The sequence below is a fragment of the Macaca nemestrina genome, chromosome 11 (assembly GCF_043159975.1).
Source record: "Macaca nemestrina isolate mMacNem1 chromosome 11, mMacNem.hap1, whole genome shotgun sequence".
Taxonomy (NCBI): domain Eukaryota; kingdom Metazoa; phylum Chordata; class Mammalia; order Primates; family Cercopithecidae; genus Macaca; species Macaca nemestrina.
This window is the reverse complement of record NC_092135.1, coordinates 125,478,414-125,498,972: the sequence shown is the minus strand read 5'-3', so window position 1 is coordinate 125,498,972 and position 20,559 is coordinate 125,478,414. Positions and strand designations below refer to the sequence as shown.

Below are 20,559 nucleotides of genomic sequence, written 5' to 3'. Positions count from 1 at the left end.
TAATATCAATAGGACAGGAAAATATAGTTTAGCTGGATATTTCTGTTTTTACTTTTTAGAAGCCATACTAATAAAGGAGTATATTAAAGGAGCTTATCGTAAGCCTATCTTCTTGCATAAATTTATCTCATAGATTTTTTTTCTGCTTTCCTTCCTTCACCCCATCATAATATAGAATTATTTTCTCATTTCCCATCATAGTCGTCATAATGTCCTACCCTATTGGACTCTGAACTACTTTCCACTGTTCATTTTTTATTAGCGTTAAATTTTAACCAGAATATTGGGATAAAAGGCAACACAGTACCATGCAAGCATAGCCACCTTGACAACGTTTCTAACTGAGCCGGGGTGACCATGACCTGCTGCGAGGGATGGACATCCTGCAATGGATTCAGCCTGCTGGTTCTACTGCTGTTAGGAGTAGTTCTCAATGCGATACCTCTAATTGTCAGCTTAATTGAGGAAGACCGATCTTCTCAAAACCCCATCTCTTGCTTTGAGTGGTGGTTCCCAGGAATTATAGGAGCAGGTCTGATGGTGAGTAACAGTCATATGAGTTGATGTGAAGAAGGGCCTGCCTATTTCACCACAATCCTAAAAGCTATCTTTCAGTCTTGCAGTTAACTACGTCTTGGCTTATGATACAATTTGGAGCAGTGGTATGGCATTAATTTATTTGGTCATCAGTGAAGAATGGTAATTTAAATAAAGTACACTATGTGGTATAGGATAGAGAGCTGGGCAAAAAAATAAATAAATTGATAGAAGTTGGCTGGGTTATTATCTCTCACATTTCTGCACAGGTAGGGCTGCTCTTCCAAGCTTTATGGTTAGAATTAGGGACTTTCTGAATTAGTTCCTTCAACTTTCCATTGCTCCATACCAGTCTCTAAGTATTCACAGAAAGTGCAATAGGAGCAAGAGGTTGCTTAATAGGAATGAGTAGAAACATTCCCATGTATGATGACTGGCCTGGATGATGGTAATTACGAGCCATGAATGTTGCATTGCCTGTACCTGAAGGGAGTTGGGCTAAGAGATATGGACTTAAAATCCTGGGTCTCTGGTCTCAAGGACTTTTTGACTCAGCTGTTACATAGATCCTAGGACATGGAGCTTGTTGAATAGTTTGATGATTGTTACTAGGTCTACCTTTGTTGAAATCTGCAGCAGAGCAGTGCAGTCTGGAACTCCTGAATGTAACTGGCATGAGTCACCTGAGGCACTTGCAATAGTTAGATTTACGGATTTTCTCCTGAGAATTCTGGTGCAGTAGGCCTGGGTAGGACCCATTTGTATAGGGAAAGCTGCTTTCAAATCTGGCAGAATACCTCAGCTATGCTTCTGCCTCCAATATATATCACTGCAAGCAAATCATTTATCCTATGGTTTTGTTTCTATATGTGTAAAATGGGGATGTGGATGTTGAAGTTGATAATTCAGCATCCAAGAGGCATGTTTTTGTTTGTTATGTCACTATGGGGTTTAGTTAGTGCCAGATAAATGAACGTGTGTGTGTGTGTGTAAGACAGAGAGAGAGAGAGAGAGAGAGAGAGAGAGAGAGAGAGAGAGCAAGCTGTAAGGACTGACATTATCAGTGTTTTAGAGATAATAAAACACGGAGGTGATTTTAGTTTAACTTTTTTTTAACTTTTAAGTTCAGAGGTACATGTGCAGGTTTGTTACCTAGGTAAACGTGTGTCTTGGGGGTTTGTTGTACAGATTATTTCATCACCCAGGTATTAAGCCTACTACCCATTGTTTATTTTGCCTGATCCTCTCCCTCCTCCCACCCTCCACCCTCCACCCTCCACCCTCCACCAGGTCTCAGTGTGTGTTGTTCCCTTTTATGTGCTCATGTGTTCTCATCATTTACCTCCCACTTATGAGTGAGAACATGCGGTTTTTGGTTTTCTGTTCATGCATTAGTTTGTTAAGGATAATGGCCTCCAGCTCCATCCACGTCCCTGCAGAGGACATGATCTCATTCCTTTTTTTGTGGCTGTGGAGGTGATTTTTTTAAAAAATTCAGAACATAGTTTTCTACTTGAATCACTGATTCTTAATTATGATCAGTTACTGCTGCTGGTCTTATCCCCAGATTTACAAAAACCCTCTTCCTTTACCATCACAAGGAATCTGTTCCTCTGCTTTAGGTAGAAAGATCTAATTAAAGCAAAAGCTTTTGGAAAGTTTTGGGCTATTTCTTCACACTGCCATGAATGCTCTCTTCCAGGCTGAGAGACAGAAAACACATTGCAACTCAACAGCGTGAAGCAACCATACATCCTTGTGTCTGTTTTCTCCCCTGTAGAAGGCGTCTCTCTATTTGAGTAGTAGAAGCCTCTTTTGCATTTGCTTACACCAGAAGCCAGGAGCAGCTGGCCGAGCATAACTTAACGATAGCAATTTCCATGAAGCTCCTCAAAGTTCCCGAGTTAAGACAATCCACTTAGAATAACTCATGCAGCATTAGATATAAATTGGCTCTGCCACAAATCCCATGAGATTTAAAAAAAAAAAAGTATTAGCATTAAAGGAGTCTGAGGTGGTGATGACACATACCTACATCTCCTGTATTCTTCATTTTAGGATGGTGGCGGGTGTGGCAGGGAGAGAAGAGACAGAGAAAAACAGACAGAAGGACATAAGTCATTTATTGGCCATCTGCCAAGGGCCATCTACTGGGTTCATTCATTACCTTGTTATCTCATTTAGTCTCTATAATAATGTGTGTGTTTATTATCACTTGTATTTTACAGGCCAGCACACAGAAAGTTAGGAATGTTAACAAGGTCACCTAATGGATGTGAAACCCAGTTCCAGATACATCTGACGTCAAAACTGTTTTTCCACCAGTGCTAGTACCATAGTCCTCAACACCTGTCTCAGGGCAGCCAGAGGTGAAAGACATAATCTATAAATTAATCCATAAAGTTAAGTGACCAGGAAACTGAATCACAGAAAGATTACAGAAACTTGTGGAACAGTTTCAGAGAATCTGAACTTCCTTGTTCTACAGCTAACTTTACTTTATCACCCTCAGCAAGTATTATCGAAGATATCCACATCAGACTATCTCTATTATTCAGTAGTATAGAATGTCATTAAAGCATCAGACAACTCTTTGAAAAGTCCAATATGAACTTTATAGAGAGAGGCTAAGCCCACAGGCAAACAGGTGGGTGGTAAAAAGGGTTCAGACTACACGTATATTTTCATGATCCTCAGATGGATACAGAATGTGGAACAAAGTCTTTTTCAAAGGGACTTATTAATATGTCCTTTACAACATCCATGAAAATACCCACTAGTTCAAAATATTGAGCTTTCAATATACTTGTAACCACACAAAAAAGTTATTAGAGAAGAAATCACTGCCCGTGATAAGCACTTTGGTCATAGTTCTTGAAATCTTTCCAAGATTACTGTAGTGTTTCAAATTAGTATTGTTACCAAAAATGGGATTTTGCAGGAAGTAGATAATTATACAAACTATGGAATTCATTATTGATTACATCATGAAATATATTCATTTTATGGCTTCATGACTTACTTAAAACGGAGGTGAACTTTTCATCTTCTAAAACCATGACTAAGTAAAAATGTGATGTACTTAACTTTAAATGGAAAAACCGATACAAATGTTATTTGTTTGAGTATTTTTAAAAAGACCTCAAAATGTTTCCTTGAAAACATATAAACAGAAAGGCCATTTTATTTTATATAAGGTTAATTGTGAGCCTGATCTTAATCATGCTTATTCATTGAGTTCACTTATTAGATAAGAGCAACTCATCAAAGTCAGTTATTGAAGTCTTAATAGAGAACAAATTGTTGAAAGTTGGCTGGGCGCAGTTGCTCATGTCTGTAATCCCAGCACTTTGGGAGGCTGAGGTGGGCAGATCACGAGGTCAGGAGACCAAGATCATCCTGGCTAACACGGTGAAACCCCATCTCTACTAAAAATACAAAAAATTAGCCAGGCGTGGTGGTGGGCACCTGTAGTCCCAGCTACTCGGGAGGCTGAGGCAGGGGAATGGCATGAACCCGGGAGGCGGAGCGTGCGGTGAGCTGAGATCATGCCACTGCACTCCAGCCTGGGCAACAGAGCGAGACTCCATCTCAAAAAAAAAAAAATTGTTGAAAGTTAAACAGATGAGATTTTATGCATGACAAACATTTGTAAAATATACTTTTGTGGGTTTTTTTTTTTTTTTGGGTCATTGTTTTTGAGACAAGGTCATGCTCTGTCACCCAGGCTAGAATGCAGTGCTGTGAGCACAGCTCACTGCATCCTCAACCTCCTGGGATTAAGTGATCCTCCCCCTTCAGCCTCCTAAGTAGCTGGGACTATAGGCATGCACCATGATGCCCAGCTTATCTTAAAAACCTTTTTTGGCCAGGTGTGGTGGCTTATGCCTGTAATCTCAGCACCTTGAGACGCTGAGGTGGATCACCTGAGGTCAGGAGTTCGAGACCAGCCTGGCCAACATAGAGAAACCCGTTTCTACCAAAAAATACAAAAATTAGCCGGGCATGGTGGTGCATGCCTCTAATCCCAGCTACTCGGGAAGCTGAGGCAGGAGAATCACTTGAACCCGGAGGTGGAAGTTGCAGAGAGCCAAGATTGTGCCACTGCATTCCAGTCTAGGTGACAGAGTGAGACTCTGTCCCAATTTTTTTTTTTGTTTTTTTTTGGAGATAGGGTCTCACTATATTGCCCAGGTTGGGGTCACACTCCTGGGTTCAAGCAATCCTTCTGTCTTGGCCTCCCAAAGTGCCAGAATTACAGGCATGAGCCACCATGACTGGCTGCAAAATATAGTTTTGATATTTGTAATGAGCTATGACTTTGTGTGTTACTCTCATGTTCAATTTCTTAGAGGACCCCCAAAAGTCTGAATTTCATCACAGAATTTTTAATGGTCTGAAGTTTTTTTGTACTTCATTTGTAAAATCATATAACTTCTAAAACTAAATACAATTACGGGTTTCTGTAAGAAAAAATGGACAATATTACTTTTCTTTTTAAAAACAAAAGACTAGCAAGACATTTAATTTTATAAAAACTCAGGCATTCAAAATATGCTTAGGAAATGCGAAAGCGTGTTCTCATGATTATTCATTTTGGCAGGAGATTATCTGGAAAATTTATATATAATTCAGACATACACACACACCATTCACAGTTTTAGCGTCTGTCCTCTGAAGAGCCCCCTCCAATTTCCATAGCTCTGAATGGGAAAGCAGCTGAAACCACAGTGAGTTGTCAAATTACCAGTAACAGCATTACAAAGATGTGTTAACACGCCTTGAAGTCAGTGGGGTGGTGACTAATACACTGTAAGTAATTGTCCCTTTACAAAATCCCTTTGTAAGCGAATCATGAAAGTAAATATTTAGCAACTCTCAAATAAACTTATCTTCATGAAAGTTAGCAGAGTTCAGTTTGCATCAACAAGGAAAACAGAACAATTTATCCATTTAAGTTGCAATGTCAATCCACATTTTTTTTTTTTTTTTTTTTTAGACAGGGTCTCTCTTTGTCATCCTAGGCTGGAGTACACTGGCACTTTCTTTTGAAAGAATCATTATTTTTCTCAATCTGTGGCTGGCAAACTGTAAATATTCATTGACTATTTTAGGTTTACAAACCAGCCTCTTCCACACAATTTTTTTTTTTTTTTTTTGAGACGGAGTCTTGCTCTGTCACCAGGCTGGAGTGCAGTGGTGCGATCTTGGCTCACTGCAACCTCTGTCTCCCGGGTTGAAGTGATTCCTCTGCCTCAGGCTCCCCGGTAGCTGGGACTACAAGCACGTACCACCAAGCCCGGCTAATTTTTTGTATTTTAGTAGAGACAGGGTTTCACGATGTTGGCCAGGATGGTCTCGATCTCCCGACCTCGTGATACGCCTACCTTGGCCTCCCAAAGTGCTGGGATTACAGGCATGAGCCACTGCGCCCGGCCTCTTCCACACAATTTAACTCTACTGTTGGAGCACAAAAGTAGCCATAGACAGTATGTAAATAAATGGATGTGATTGTGTTCCAATAAAACTTTATTTACAAGAAAGAGGTGGTGGGCCATAGTTTGCCAATTCCTGTTATAAATGATTTGTCCTGTAAGCTCAAAAGGCAGTATAGCTTATGTGTACAATAAAAGATGTTTAGTGCATGAATACTGACACCTATTTGGGAGCTAGAATTTATTTTCCCTTTTCTTCCGGGCTTTCAGCTATGCTCCAAGGTGGCTGGGCAGCCATATACACATGTGGCCTCTAAATAAGAAGTGTGGTGGTGTTCAAGGCAATGTGTAAGCAAGCTTGATAACAACACAAAGTGACATGGAGGCAATACATCATCAGATGGAGAGAGGTTTGTTAGGAAAGCTGCCTTGTAAAGAGGCATAAACTTTAAACCTGTGCTGAAAGAAGAAAGGCGGATGTGGCCTTGAATAAATGAATCAGAGAGGGAGTAACTGGAAGGACAATGAGATGAGCAAGGGTGAAGGCAGCAGGGAAGATGAGAATGAACAAACTCTAGGTAGGAATAGGGGAGAATGGTAAGACTTGAGTCAGTGTGGAATAGGGATTGAGAGACCCGGCTGAGTACAGAGGCTCACCTGTAATCTCAACACTTTAGGAGGCCGAGGCAATCACTTGAGCCCAGGAGTTCGAGACCAGCCTGGGCAACATGGCAAAACCCCCATCTCTACAAAAAATGCCCCTCAAAATAAATTAAAAATAATGGGGCATGATGGCATGCACTTGTAGTCCCAACAACTCGGGAGGGTGAGGTAGGAGGATCTCTTGAGCCCTGGATGCTGAGGCTGCAGTGAACCGTGATCATGCCATTGCACTTCAGCCTGGGTGACAGAGTGAGACCCTGTCTCAAAAAAACAAAACAAAAAACCGTCTGGGCTCTGCACCCCAAATGACTAGGTTTTTTTTGTTGTTGTTTTGAGACGGAGTCTCGCTGTCACCAGGTTGGAGTGCAATGGCGTGATCTCAGCTAACTGCAACCTCTGTCTCCCAGGTTCAAGTGATTCTCCTGCCTCAGCCTCCTGAGCAGCTGGGGCTACAGGTGTGCACCACCACGCCCAGCTAATTTTTGTATTTTTAGTAGAGACGGGGTTTTCTCATGTTGGCCAGGATGGTCTCAATCTCCTGACCTCGTGATCCACCCACCTTGGCCTCCTGAAGTGCTGGGATTACAGACGTGAGCCACCGCGCCCGGCCAAATGACTAGTTTTGAATCCCAACCCTTCTACTAAGAAAATAGAAGGACAATTTGAGTCGTTTGTCTAAGAAAGACAAATTACTCAAACTTTCTATGCCTCAGTCTTCTCATTGGTAAAATGGGAATAATAATAGCACCTACCTGATAGGATTATTATGAGGATGGAATAAACTAAGGCATGTAAAGCGCCTGTAACAGTGCCTGGCATGTAGTCAGAGCTCGGGAAAATGTTAGAGAACGGGAGTAGAAGGAGAGAGGAAGACCACTCAAGGGCAGCTGTGCTGAGATGGCAGAAAACCGATGCCTAAAATTTCTCAAGTGGAAGGAAATAATTTACATTCCACCCTTCAATGATACAAAACTCCTTCCAGTAAGAATTTCTAGTCATAGCTGCTGCCTAGATCTTACTAAAAATTGAAACCCAAGTCCTGAGAATATGGTGTTCTTTCTTACAGCTTTCCTTGGCAACATGTATTTCCCTGAAGACAGAATGCGATCTATAGATTTCTGAGCATCAATGTATAAAGTGAGATCATTACATATCATGGATATAGGAAGAGAAAGGAGAACGTGGAACCACAAATAATTCTCAAATATAAGTTTGGGGAAACCAGCAAGATAGCTGGGATCCTGGGAAAAGAAAGGCTAGTGGGAGTGGGTGGTGACAGAATGATTTGTTCCCAACTGCCAGGCAAACAAAACCATCAACTTCTTTTCTGCAGGTTTGCCAGAATAATTCATACAATTTCTGGAAAATTGGGCCAGGTATGATGGCTCACATCTTTAGTCCAAGCACTTTAGGGGCACAAGGCAGGAGGTTTTCTTGAGGCCAGGAGTTCAGGACCAGTCTGGGCAACAGAGTGAGATCTTGCCTCTACAAAAATATTTTAAAAATTAGCCAGGTGTGGTGGCCTATACCTGTGGTTCTAGCTACTCAGGAGGCTAAGGCAGGAGGATTATTTGAGCCCAGGAGTTTAAGGCTACAGTGAGCTATGCTCGTATCACTGCACTCCAGCCTGGGTAACAGAATGAGGCCCCTACTCTTTAAACAAACAAACAACTAACAGAGTTTGGATGATGCAGCCAATTCTTTCAGAAACATTTCTTCCAAAAATAATATGTAAATAAGTCATCCTAATCTATTCAAAATCTAGTTCTCTGCAGATGACTCAGAGTGAACTAAGAATGTAGATAGAAGGCTTCAAAACTGCTGTCTTGAATTCCCCCGTTCCCGCCACCACTTTTAATCTTTCTGGTTGAAACTGGGATGACAAGGTTCACAAAACCACGGATATTGCCAAATTCCCTTTTTGTTCTTTGAGGCTTGATTTCCCACAACCGGTGGTAAATGGAAGGTGAAGATTACTATTTTTTCTTCTGATGAGAAGTAATAATACTCATCTTTCCTGTTGATGTCATTTCCAGGCCATTCCAGCAACAACAATGTCCTTGACAGCAAGGAAAAGAGCATGCTGCAACAACAGAACTGGAGTAAGTATGGAGCAGTCGGCATGGAGGCAGAAGTGCATAAACAGTTACTGCTATCTAAGCAAAGCCACACTGAGTCACTTATGTCTATCGAATCACAGTGGGGCTCCGTTGACAGAACCACAGCCTTAGAAACATGCTATTTTTATTTATTTATTTAGAGACAGGGTCTCGTTCTGTTGCCGAGACTGGAGTGCAGTGGTGTAATCTCGGTTCACTGCAACCTCTGCCTCCCGGGATCAAGCAATTCTCCTGCCTCAGCCTCCTGAATAGCTGGGACTATGAGTGCGCACCACCACGCCCCAGCTAATTTTTGTATTTTTAGTAGAAATGGGGTTTCAACATGTTGGTCAGGCTGGTCTCAAACTCCTGACCTCAAGGGATCTGCCCACCTCAGCCTACCAAAGTGTTGGGATTACAGGTCTGAGCCACTGCGCCTGGCCAAAACATGCTATTTAGGATGATTATATAGAAATAGAAAAAGTGAGAAGGGTTTTTTTTGTCCCACAAACAGTTAGAGTCGGCCTTCTGCCCCTTCCTCAGTCTTTGGTGGATTGTCCTTTCCTCAATCTAAAGGTTTTCAAAGAAAGGAGATTTATAAGTCACACCCACATCTGCAATCAGTTTCATAATACTCAGGTGTGATATTTTTGTGGCGTATATAAAATACTCAGGGGAAATGGACTCAGTTCTCTCATGCAATGACAGACTGGTTTGCTGGGATTAGAATGACAACTGCCCTTATCCAGTTCAATCAAAGGAGCTGCCAGGTTTTTCCCCCCAAAACATTTAATACCTACCCACTATGTATAAAGTCGTAATGAAGTTAAAAGTAAATTAAGATTCATTAACCTGAGTGTCACTCTGCTCAGAACACCTTCAGATATGCTCTCACAAAACCCTTAAGTAGGAAAAAGTAAGATGTGTGTTTTATTCATGAAGGAACGGATGCTCAGAGAAAGTAAATAATTTGCCAGTGTAGCACACTAGTAAGTGGATTTTTATCCAAAACCACTGGAGCACCCCACAATTCACAATCTTTATGCCCTGAACATGGCTATCAAGCAACATAAGGGCTCTCATAGTTCCCTGTGGAAGAGGTAGATTGAAAGCAAGCAGTCACAGTAAATCTGCTTGGCCGAGCTTGAGCTTTCAAAGCAATGGTTCTCAGATGGATGGGAACATTAGGCCGGGCACGGTGGCTCACAGCACTTTGGGAGGCTGAGGTGGGAGGATCACTTGCGGTCAGGAATTCGAGACCAGCCTGGCCAACGTGGTGAAACCCCCGTCTCTACTATAAATACAAAAATTAGCTAGGCGTGGCAGCCCATGCCTGTAATCCCAGATACTCAGGAGGCTGACGCAGGAGAATCGCTTGAACCCAGGAGGCAAATGTTGCAGTGAGCCAAGATCGCACCATTGCACTTCAGCCTGGGCAATAGATGAGTAAGACTCTGTTAGAATCATCTCAAGAGATTTAAAAAATACCAATGCCTGGGTGGCCCCCAGAGATTCTGCATCAGTATTTTTCAAAAGCACTCAAGATAATTCGGCCAGGGGTTAGAACCACTGCTTAAAAAAAAAAAAGCCAGATATTTCTATCCATAATGGAAGATTCATATTTTTAAAAATTACCCTTTTTTTCTGACATTTGATATTTACCTAGGATTACAATAATTATGCTAATTAGTTCATCTATTTTTGTTCTGAATACATTTTAGGTATTCAATAAACACTAATTTTCAGTTTCCCTTCCCTGTCACTTTTCTTTGTAAATGGTAACAATTTGGAATTTGACTTTGTATCTTTTCTATATGGTGCTCACAACATTCTCGACATCCTGAGACATTTCTGAATTCCTGAAATCAAAAATATCAAAACACTTACATAGGCTTTTCCTATGGGTGTATCCTCTAAGAACTGGTGTTTAAGTCGTACCTGGTGTCTTTGAAGCCTAGATAAGACCAAAACATGAGACGAGTGGCAAAGGCTACATCTTGGGAGGAAGGGAAAGGGTTGACCAAGGCTTGTCCCCTGTTTTAACTGTTCCTTGCTTCTTCCCTTTTTCCAGTTCTTAATTTTGCTTCTGAATACAAAATGGTTTTGCTGAATCATTTAAGTGAATCCCCTTTAGGGGAAATACAGATGCCTGGAATCACTTTCTAAAGCCAGGCCTTTTGTCAAGTGATGAGAACTCAAAGATAATACGACCAGGCGCGGTGGCTCACGCCTGTAATCCCAGCACTTTGGGTGGCTGAGGTGGGCGGATCACTTGAGGTCAGGAGTTTGAAACCAGCCTGGCCAACATGGTGAAACCGTGTCTCTACTAAAAATATAAAAAAATAAAAATAAAAATAATAATTAGCCAGGTGTGGTGGTGGGCACCTGTAATCCCAGCTACTTGGGAGGCTGAGGCAGGAGAATTTCTTGAACCCGGGAGGCAGAGGTTACAGTGAGCCCAGATAGCGCCACTGCACTCTAGCCTGGGAAACAAAGAAAGGCTCCGTCTCAAAAAAAAATTATATATAATATATATATAATTATGTATATATAATATATAATTATGTATAATGTATATAGTTATATGGAAATGTATTTTATATATAATTATATATTATTTATATAATATATATTTATATAACATATTTGCTTATTATAATATATTTATATTATATATATTTATTTATATATAATTATATATTATATATATAAAATAGATGGCTAAAAATAAACATCATGGCACTTCTTGATGAGTAAATTTAAGTAACTGCACAAGTCACAGTAGCATGGAAGAATCAGGATTTGAAGTAGACTTGAAATCCATCATTGTGAACGTTTGGCTGCAAGAAGTATAGTGATTAAAGTGCTTCCCAGCTGTGAGAGCCTGACAAGTTTCGTCCATCTCCATGATACACAATTTTCTCATCCATAAAATGGAAATAATAATAGTATCTATCTCTTGGGGTTATGAAAAGAATTAAATAATATATGTAAAGTACAACATCCCTCAACACAACTCTATAGGTAGTCGCCTTATTCTGCACTCATAAAAGGCAGGTCTCAAGAATACAACACACAAATCCTGTGGGGGGTTGCATTATTCCCACAAAGGAAAAGGAAAAGCATTCCCTCACTTCATTTCTGCTGATTTTGAAATCATCATCAGTGACTAACAACTTCACTGAAACAATACAAAAGTTTCCTTTTTTTTTTTTTTTCTTTTAGAGATGGGGTCTCAATATGTTGTCCAGGCTGGTCTTGAAGTCCTGGGCTCCAGCAATCTGCCCCCCTTGGCCTCCCAAAGTGCTGGGATTACAGGCACGAGCCACCGTGCCTGGCCTAAGAGCTTATTTTTTGAAAAACAAACGCTAACTTTCATTCCATTTCCTACGCCAAATTCCATGCCTTCTTCTGTTCTCATGACTGACTCATGAAATAAAGATGTGTACGATCTTTGTAACACAGTGGTTCTCAACCGGCGGGTTATTTTACCCACCCACCTCCACCCCAAGAGGATATTTGGCAATGTCTGGAGACAATTTTGGTTGTCAGAACTGGGCTGGAGGTGGCAGGGGTGTGTGGGGGGGTGATATTGGCATCTATGAGGTAGAAAGCAGGGATGCTGCTAAATATACTATACTGCACAGGAAAGGCCCCACAGCAAAGTGTGCAAATGTCACTGGTGCTGAGGTTGGGAAGTCCTGTTCTAACTCTATGCTGATGACTGATCACTGCAGGATGCTGGCCACTGGCCACTTAAAGCATCAGGGTCAAATTCACTTAAAGCATCAGGGCGAAACACTTGGGAGCCAAGAGACCAGGCATGAAGATAAAGGTAGTTAAGATCCAGTCAAGGCCGGGCGCGGTGGCTCAAGCCTGTAATCCCAGCACTTTGGGAGGCTGAGACTGGCGGATCACAAGGTCAGCAGATCGAGACCATCCTGGCTAACACAGTGAAACCCCGTCTCTACTAAAAAATACAAAAAACTAGCCAGGCGAGGTGGTGGGCGCCTGTAGTCCCAGCTACTCAGGAGGCTGAGGCAGGAGAATGGCGTGAACCCGGGAGGCGGAGCTTGCAGTGAGCTGAGATCCGGCCACTGCACTCCAGCCCGGGCGACAGAGCGAGACTCCTTCTCAAAAAAAAAAAAAAAAAAAAAAGATCCAGTCAAGATTCTATGAAGTAGGAAGTACACAAAACAGGGAGGAACTAAATCTCAGTGATCAGAAGAAACAGATGAGGCTCAGGAACATGAAAGTTGAGATTTTTCAGAGACAGTGACAAGCCAAAGCATGTTTTTTTGTTTTTTGTTTTTGACAGAGTCTTGTTCTGTCACTCACCCAGAGTGGAGTGCAATGGTGCAATCTCAGATCACTGCCTCCCAGGTTCAAGCGATTCTCCTGCCTCAGCCTCCCAAGCAGCTGGGCACCCACCACTAAGCCTGGCTAATTTTTTGTATTTTTAGTAGAGAGGGGGTTTTGCCATGTTGGCCAAGTTGGTCTTGAACTCCTGACCTCAGGGGATCCACCCACCTTGGCCTCCCAAAATGTTGGGATTACAGGCATGAGCCACCACGGCCGGCCCCAACCATCTTTTACGGGCGCCTGTAGTCCCAGCTACTCAGGAGGCTGAGGCAGGAGAATGGCGGGAACCCGGGAGGCGGAGCTTGCAGTGAGCCGAGATCGCGCCACTGCACTCCAGCCTGGGCAACAGCGTGAGACTCCGTCTCAAAAAAAAAAAAAAAAAAAAAAAGAGAGTGTAATCAAATAGCAGAGACTTTGCCCTTTGCCTTCTTGTATCATTCACACCTAATCAAACTGTGATCTTAAGATCCAGGATTTTAGGGTGACTGGATTAAAAAAAGACTGCATATGCTCCTGAAACTTGAAACAGATCAGGAACATGTAATAATGTGTGCAAATGGCTCTATTTTATTTTTCAGATGTTTCTTTCATCACTTTTCAGTGTAATCACAGTCATTGGTGCTCTGTATTGCATGCTGATATCCATCCAGGCTCTCTTAGAAGGTCCCCTCATGTGTAATTCTCAAGGCAACAGTACTGCCAATTGTGAATTTTCATTGAAAAACATCAGGTAAGTAAGTTGATTTTCACAGGCTTACTGTCTTACACAGTTGAACTAGTTGGCTTAGACTAATGCAGTACTTGTATGCCATGCTTTTATTTGATGCAACTGCTGGCAGAGATTCTTAGGAATTTAGTACATTAACGCCAGTTAGCACAACCCCACATAAAAATGGAGGAATCCTTAGATTTACAATGCTCTAAAAGGACTTTTAGATATTGTCTAAAAGGACTAGCCGATCTCAAATGGCTTATGCTTCTCTTTCAAAAATCTACAGTTACATATGTGTATGTATATTTAAAAATTATGCAAATATACACCAGAAACTTAACTTTCATCCATGGAGAATGGAAATAGGGGACTCCCTCGGACAGTGAAGAGAACATTTACTTTCTACACTTCTGAATTAAATTTGTAAACCATGAGCAAATATTACATTTACAATTTTAAAAACTTAATAAAAACACAATAAATAAAATGCAGAGCCTTGCCTGTAGGCCTAAATGGAACAGAGCAACCAATGGATTCATACAGACATATTATAAATATACTGTATGCATGGGAATGAATCCAAAATTTGTTTGTAATAACAAACAATACTGGAGAGTTACATGTACTTAATAAGTGGCTCATTTTAGTCTTTTGAGATCACTCTGTGACTGAATCTAGACACAATTTGTAAAAACTGGAAGAAAAAAACTAATCCATTAGCTATCTGTATAGGCTGCTCAGTTTAGCAAATAACCAGAATTTACTTTTGTAGTTACGTGAAAAAAATTGTTTTTTTTTCTCCTTTTCCCTTACCTTGCTACATTACAAAAGAAAAGCCCCTCAAATTTTGTGTAGCATATTTGTTTTGAATCAAAACCCAAGGAAGGCCAGGCACAGTGGCTCATGCCTATAATCCCAGCACTTTGGGAGGCCAAGGCGGGTGGATCGCTTGAGGTCAGGAGTTTGAGACCAGCCTGGCCAACATGGTGAAACCGCATCACTACTAAAAATACAAAAATTAGCCAGGTGTGGTGGCGCGTGCCTCTACTCCCAGCTACTCAGGAGGCTGAGGCAGGAGAATTGGTGGAACCCAGGAGGCGGAGGTTGCAGTAAGCCGAGATCAAGCCACTGCACTCCAGTTTGGATGACAGAGGGAGACTCTGTCTCAAAAACAAACAAAGCCAAGGAAAGTCTCCTTCCTAATAGACTTGAAGTAAAGGGTTAAAGATTTCTACCACAGATGCTATGCACATTAAATCCCCAAGGAACGACAACAGCCCACAGTGTACCAGGCACCAGGCTGAGCTCTGCAGGTAGCAGCACTCAGATACTCCCAGCCTAGTTGGGGAGATGGGCTAGGCTAGTAAAGTGACAAGAGAGTGATCCTTGGCTTACTACACATTTCACAAAACACTCCCATTTCATGTGCTGAAGATACTGTTGTTTTCCCAGGGTGAATGCCAGTTGCTGGTATCCAGCAATGCAAACTCCCTAAGAACATTCAATTTTACTCTACAACAGACAAAACAAAAACTTATCTTGGGATAGACATGTTAGGGCTAAAAGTTTCTCATTGTCCATAGCCCTGTCAAGAACAGGCACATATCACTTTAATCAGACACATTTAATCAGTAAAAACTGCACATCTGGTTGAAGAGCGGACGCCAGGTGCCGTTCTGCACTAAGAACTGAGCTCATTTAAAGGGTGGTGGGGGAGGCTCCTTAGTTTTTATATCTAGCAAGTAGAAGAGTACCTGAATAAATAAAATAGGCTGAACCACGAAAAACTGTTGACATTCAACTATTTCTGACATCCCAAAACAGCAATTTCATTCTGTTCAACGTAAGAGATGTACTGCAGAGATGCTTGTTAAATGATGGGCTATATCACAGAAGTTCTGTAACTAGTAGAGTATATGGACACACGGTCAGAAATCCCGATCTGTTATTTCTGGACACAGTATTTCAAAAGTACATTCTGTTTCACTATTTTTTTTTTTTTTTTTTTTTTTTTGAGACGGAGTCTCACTCTGTCGCCCAGGCTGGAGGGCGGTGGCGAGATCTCCACTCACCACAAGCTCCGCCTCCCGGGTTCACGCCATTCTCCTGCCTCAGCCTCCCGTGTGGCTGGGACTACAGGCGGCCGCCACCGCGCCCGGCTAATTTTTTTTTTTTTTTTGTATTTTTAGTAGAGACGGGGTTTCACCGTGTTAGTCAGGATGGTCTCGATCTCCTGACCTCGTGATCCGCCCGTCTCGGCCTCCCAAAGTGCTGGGATTACAGGCGTGAGCCACTGCGCCCGGCCTCACTAGTTCTTTTATGGGCACAATGCTACATTGCTTTGGTCAGTGATTTTCTGAATACCTGATTTGTATCTTTTGCTTTTCAGTGACATTCGCCTGGAAGACTTCAACTTGCGGTGGTTTTTCAATGACTCTTGTGTGCCTCCCGCTGGCTCCAAAAACCCCACCAGCAATGACGTCACGGCCAGCGGCTGGAGAGCATCTAGTCTGCACTTCAATTCTGAAGAAAACCAACACAGGCTCATCCACTTCTCAGTCTTTTTAGGTCTATTGCTTGTGGGAATTCTGGAGGTCCTGTTCGGGCTCAGTCAGATAGTCATTGGTTTCCTTGGCTGTCTGTGTGGAGTCTCTAAGCGAAGAAGTCAAATTGTGTAGTTTAATGGGAATAAAATGGAAGTATCAGTAGTTTGAATAATTTGAGAAGTACACTTGTTTTCCAAGTCATCTTTGAGATGATTTAAAAAATCAACCTTTCACATAGGAAGCACGTTGTGAAATTATAGAAAGCATAGAAATGCATAACACTCTATATTGGTGGTTGATTTGGGAAAGGTGGAGAGAATTTTCAATTAGTTTTGTATCGTGCTATTCAAATTTTTTACCTCTTCATTGTGTGTAGCGAAAGGAGAAGAGAGGGAGGATGAGAAGGAACGGAAGTCATCCTGAAAATAAAAGTACAGGACCTTTTTTTTTTGAGACAGGGTCTCAAAAAAGGCCGGAGTACAGGGGTACTGTCTCAGCTCACTGCAGCCTCAACTTCCTGGGCTCAGGTGATTCTCCCGCCTCAGCCTCCCTAGTAGCTGGGACTACAGGCACGTGCCACTATGCCAAACTAATTTTTGTATTTTTAGTAGAGATGGGGTGTTGCCATGTTGCCCAGGCTGGTCTCGAACTCCTGGACTCAAGTGATCTGCCTGCCTCAGCCTCCTAAAGTGCTGTGATTACAGGCGTGAGCCATCACACCCAAAGTACAGGACCTTTTTATTGTATTTCTTTAAAGAATAAATATATAACCTGAATGTAATCAAGTCTTTAGATCTAATTCTCAGCTTGCAGGGAACACTAGGACAAATCCAAAGAGCGGGTCAGTAGGCACAGAATGGCCCCTTTCCAACAAGAAAACGTTATAGAAGTATTTTTGAGGAAACTGTTCTAGATTAAGAGAATAGAGGCATATTTCAGCTAAACACATGTAAACTTTGTCAGAGGTAATTGGGGGGAATATGTAGAAGAATTGGATCAGATGATATTAAGGAATTATTGTTACTTTTGGTAGGTCTGATACTGGTTTTATAGTATAAAGGCTGAGTATCCCTTATCCAAAATGATTAAGATCAGAATGTCTTTTGGCGTTCAAATTTTTTTGGAGTTTGGAATTTTGCCTATAATAATGAGACATCTTGGGGATGGGATGCAAGTCTAACCACAAAATTCATTTATGTCTCATACATACTTTACACACCTGGCCTGAAGGTAATTTCACACAATATTTTAAATAACTTTGTGCATGAAACAAAATTTTGACTGCATTTTTACTTCATCACATGAGGTCAGGTGTGGAATTTTCCACTTGTGGTGTTATGTTAGTGGCTCAAAAAGTTTTAGATCTCGGAGCATTTTGGATTTTGAATTTTTGGATTAGTGATTCTCAACTTGTATACAGAAATGTCCTCATTTTAAAAAAGTGTATATTTATATGTTTGGTGAGAAAACATGTTTTTAAAATACTTCAATGAAAAGCAACGGGAAGATGTTTACTGTTATATTTAGGTGATAGGTATATGGCAGTTCATTACACTTGTCTATTTTCCTATGTTTACATTTTTCATTAATTAAAAAGCCATACCTAGAAAAGCCCAAGTCTTTCAAAAGCTATTTTCTATATGTGCCAATCTTTAAAAAACAGGGTAACAAGTGTATTTATCACATTAAAATGTTGTCAAACAACAAAGCTAAAAATCTAAAATTTTCTGAATGTTATTTCTATACTTTATTTCAATTGTTTATGTTCATTGGGCTTACGATTCTATAAATAATTTGCAGTACCTATATTATAGCTGCCTAAATAGATTTAGTAACATCAAGAGCTTATAAGCCTTTTTTTCTTAACATTTACTATATAAAAACATTCTCCCTACACCCCTACAAATACTTACTTGTCCTTAAGGCCTAGTTTAAATACCTCCTACTTGAGGAAGCCTTCCCAGTGCTCATGATCCAATAAACCAAGTTAGCACTTACCCAAGGCTCTATTATCATTCCTGTCATAATGTAACATACATGTGTTTGTACGTCCATCACTAAAGCATTCAGGAGCACAGGAACCCCGTTCATCAGCCCTCTCCTCTTCAAGTTCTTAGCAAGGCCCCTTGTTTCCCCACCCCCAGACCCATTCCTACCCCCACCTGCCTTATCTCTGGCAGCACTCTTTATCCTTGACTTCAGCACAGATACCACTTTTTCTGAGAGGCTATTCCTAACCGTCTAATGAAAACTAGGTTTCCCTTTACTCTTTTACCATGCTTTCATTTACAGCATCTATCACAATGATGATTGCATTTTCATTTGAACTTGCTTCTTAAACTTCACTGTCCCCTGTTAGACTATAAGCTCCAGGGGTACAGGAACATGTTTTTTCCCTCCTGGTATAAACAGTACTTAGTACAGTGCCTGGTACAAAGCAGAAACATTGTATTTAGTTGAATGAATTAATGAATCCTATCTTCAGTACCCAGCTTTTAGTGAAGACTCGATACTTATTCAATGAATTGTCAAACTGCTAATAGTCATGAAATTAAAACAAAAATAAGACAGCTCACTGTACTCTAGCAAACAAGGGTCAGCAATGGTGCTTACAAATTTTCTTATCACCCTCCAAAATACTTATGCCATGTACTTTCCCCCAAATATGACTTCATTAATTCAGCCAGTGACCAAGGTATCCTCAGATCAATGAGTAGATATAAAAACTTGATTGGAACAGCATGTTAGCAGCAGTGAACAGAGGCATGGCTGCGGAAGGTTTCCAAAACAAGTTGAGCATGAAGGATGCCATATGCTGTTGCCAACGCCTAGAACACGGTGACTAAAGACACGGCTGTCAATGCCCAGCACACCCTCTGGCCTGCAACTATGTTCAGTGATGATGATAAACAAGGTGGTGACTTGGAAGGAATCCCTATGTCAAGTGAGAAAAAAAATGATGTCTGACCTCCTTGTATATGCAAAAAATATACCTTCAGAGTCTGTCAGTAAGCTGGAAGAAGTGGATGTTGAAGTTTTTCACATCGATAATGGGTCTCCAGTTGCTGATCAACCCATGGGGAAATAGCTGAATGGTTCTGAATCAAAGGTGATCATAATAGTGACACTAACATTGCAGAAAAAGTGCCTAGCGATGACATGGTGAAAATACGTGACGGGCTTCTTGAAGGACTAGAGCAGTGTGTATTCAAAACAGAACAAGAAATCATGTCAGTTTATAAAATCAAAGAGAGGTTTCTCAGACAAAAACATTGTTCATGAGGTAGATGACTCTGGAAGAAATATTTTAAAAAGCCACCTAGGGGAATGCCTCGTCTCTACAGGATCCACTTCGTAGCCTCTCAACTGCTTCTCATGTTTCTTCTCACCGAAAAAAATAGTGTCCAGTAATCTTTACTCCAACAGCACCACCGGTGGGGACAGGAAACCTCCCGTGGCTGTTGCTGGTTGTAGCTGTTGTCTAACAGCTGGTGCAGGTAAAATTTATTTATTTATTTTTTTGAGATGGAGTTAGGCTCTGTTGCTCAGGCTGGAGTGCAGTGGCATGATCTCAGCTTACTGCAACCTCTGCCTTCTGGGTTCAAGTGATTCTCCTGCCTCAGCCTCCCGAGTAGCTGGGACAGCTATTGCCACCATGTCTGCCACCACACCTGGCTAATTTTTGTAATTTTGGTAGAGACGGGGTTTCACTGTATTGGCCAGGCTGGGCTCGAACTCCTGACTTCAAGTGATCCGCCCGCCTAGGCCACCCAAAGTGTTGGGATTACGGGCGTGAGCCACCACACCCAGTCTTGAGATTTAAATTCACCAGTATATATATATAATTAGCAAATAAATACCACAATGAAAAAAGTATATACAACTCTGGCTGGGCGCGGTGGCTGTAATTCCCGTTCTTTGGGAGGCTGAGGCAGGCGGATCACCTGAGGTCAGGAGTTCGAGACCAGCCTGGCCAACATGGCAAAACCCTGTATCTACTAAAAATACAAAAATTAGTTGGGTGTGGTGGCCAGCGCCTGTAATCCCAGCTACTCGGGAGGCTGAGGCAGGAGAATCACTTGAACCTGGGAGGTGGAGGTTCTAGGGAGCCAAGATCACGCCATTGGACTCCAGCATCGGCAACAGAGCAAGACTCCATCTCAAAAAAAAAAAAAAGTATACACAACTCAAGGTATTTAAACCTG

General features: G+C 41.5%; 1 protein-coding gene across 1 annotated transcript; it reads left to right on the top strand.

Moving 5' to 3' along the window:
• Window positions 1-312: 312 nt before the first annotated feature.
• Window positions 313-18,351, top strand: LOC105473977 (transmembrane 4 L six family member 20). Its single transcript, XM_011728272.3, has 4 exons — window positions 313-540; window positions 8,672-8,737; window positions 13,675-13,826; window positions 16,198-18,351. Exons 1-4 carry the CDS (start codon window positions 358-360, stop codon window positions 16,484-16,486), a joined length of 690 nt encoding a protein of 229 aa, XP_011726574.1. The 5' UTR covers window positions 313-357; the 3' UTR covers window positions 16,487-18,351.
• The last annotated feature ends 2,208 nt before the right edge of the window (window positions 18,352-20,559 follow it).

What these genes read in the sequence shown, in the direction of transcription:
- LOC105473977 (XM_011728272.3), top strand. Translation starts at nt 358, where the DNA reads ATGACCTGCTGCGAGGGATGGACATCCTGCAATGGATTCAGCCTGCTG. An exon ending in TTATAGGAGCAGGTCTGATG is followed by an intron (nt 541 to 8,671) that starts GTGAGTAACAGT and finishes TGTCATTTCCAG; the next exon opens with GCCATTCCAGCAACAACAAT. An exon ending in GCTGCAACAACAGAACTGGA is followed by an intron (nt 8,738 to 13,674) that starts GTAAGTATGGAG and finishes TTTATTTTTCAG; the next exon opens with ATGTTTCTTTCATCACTTTT.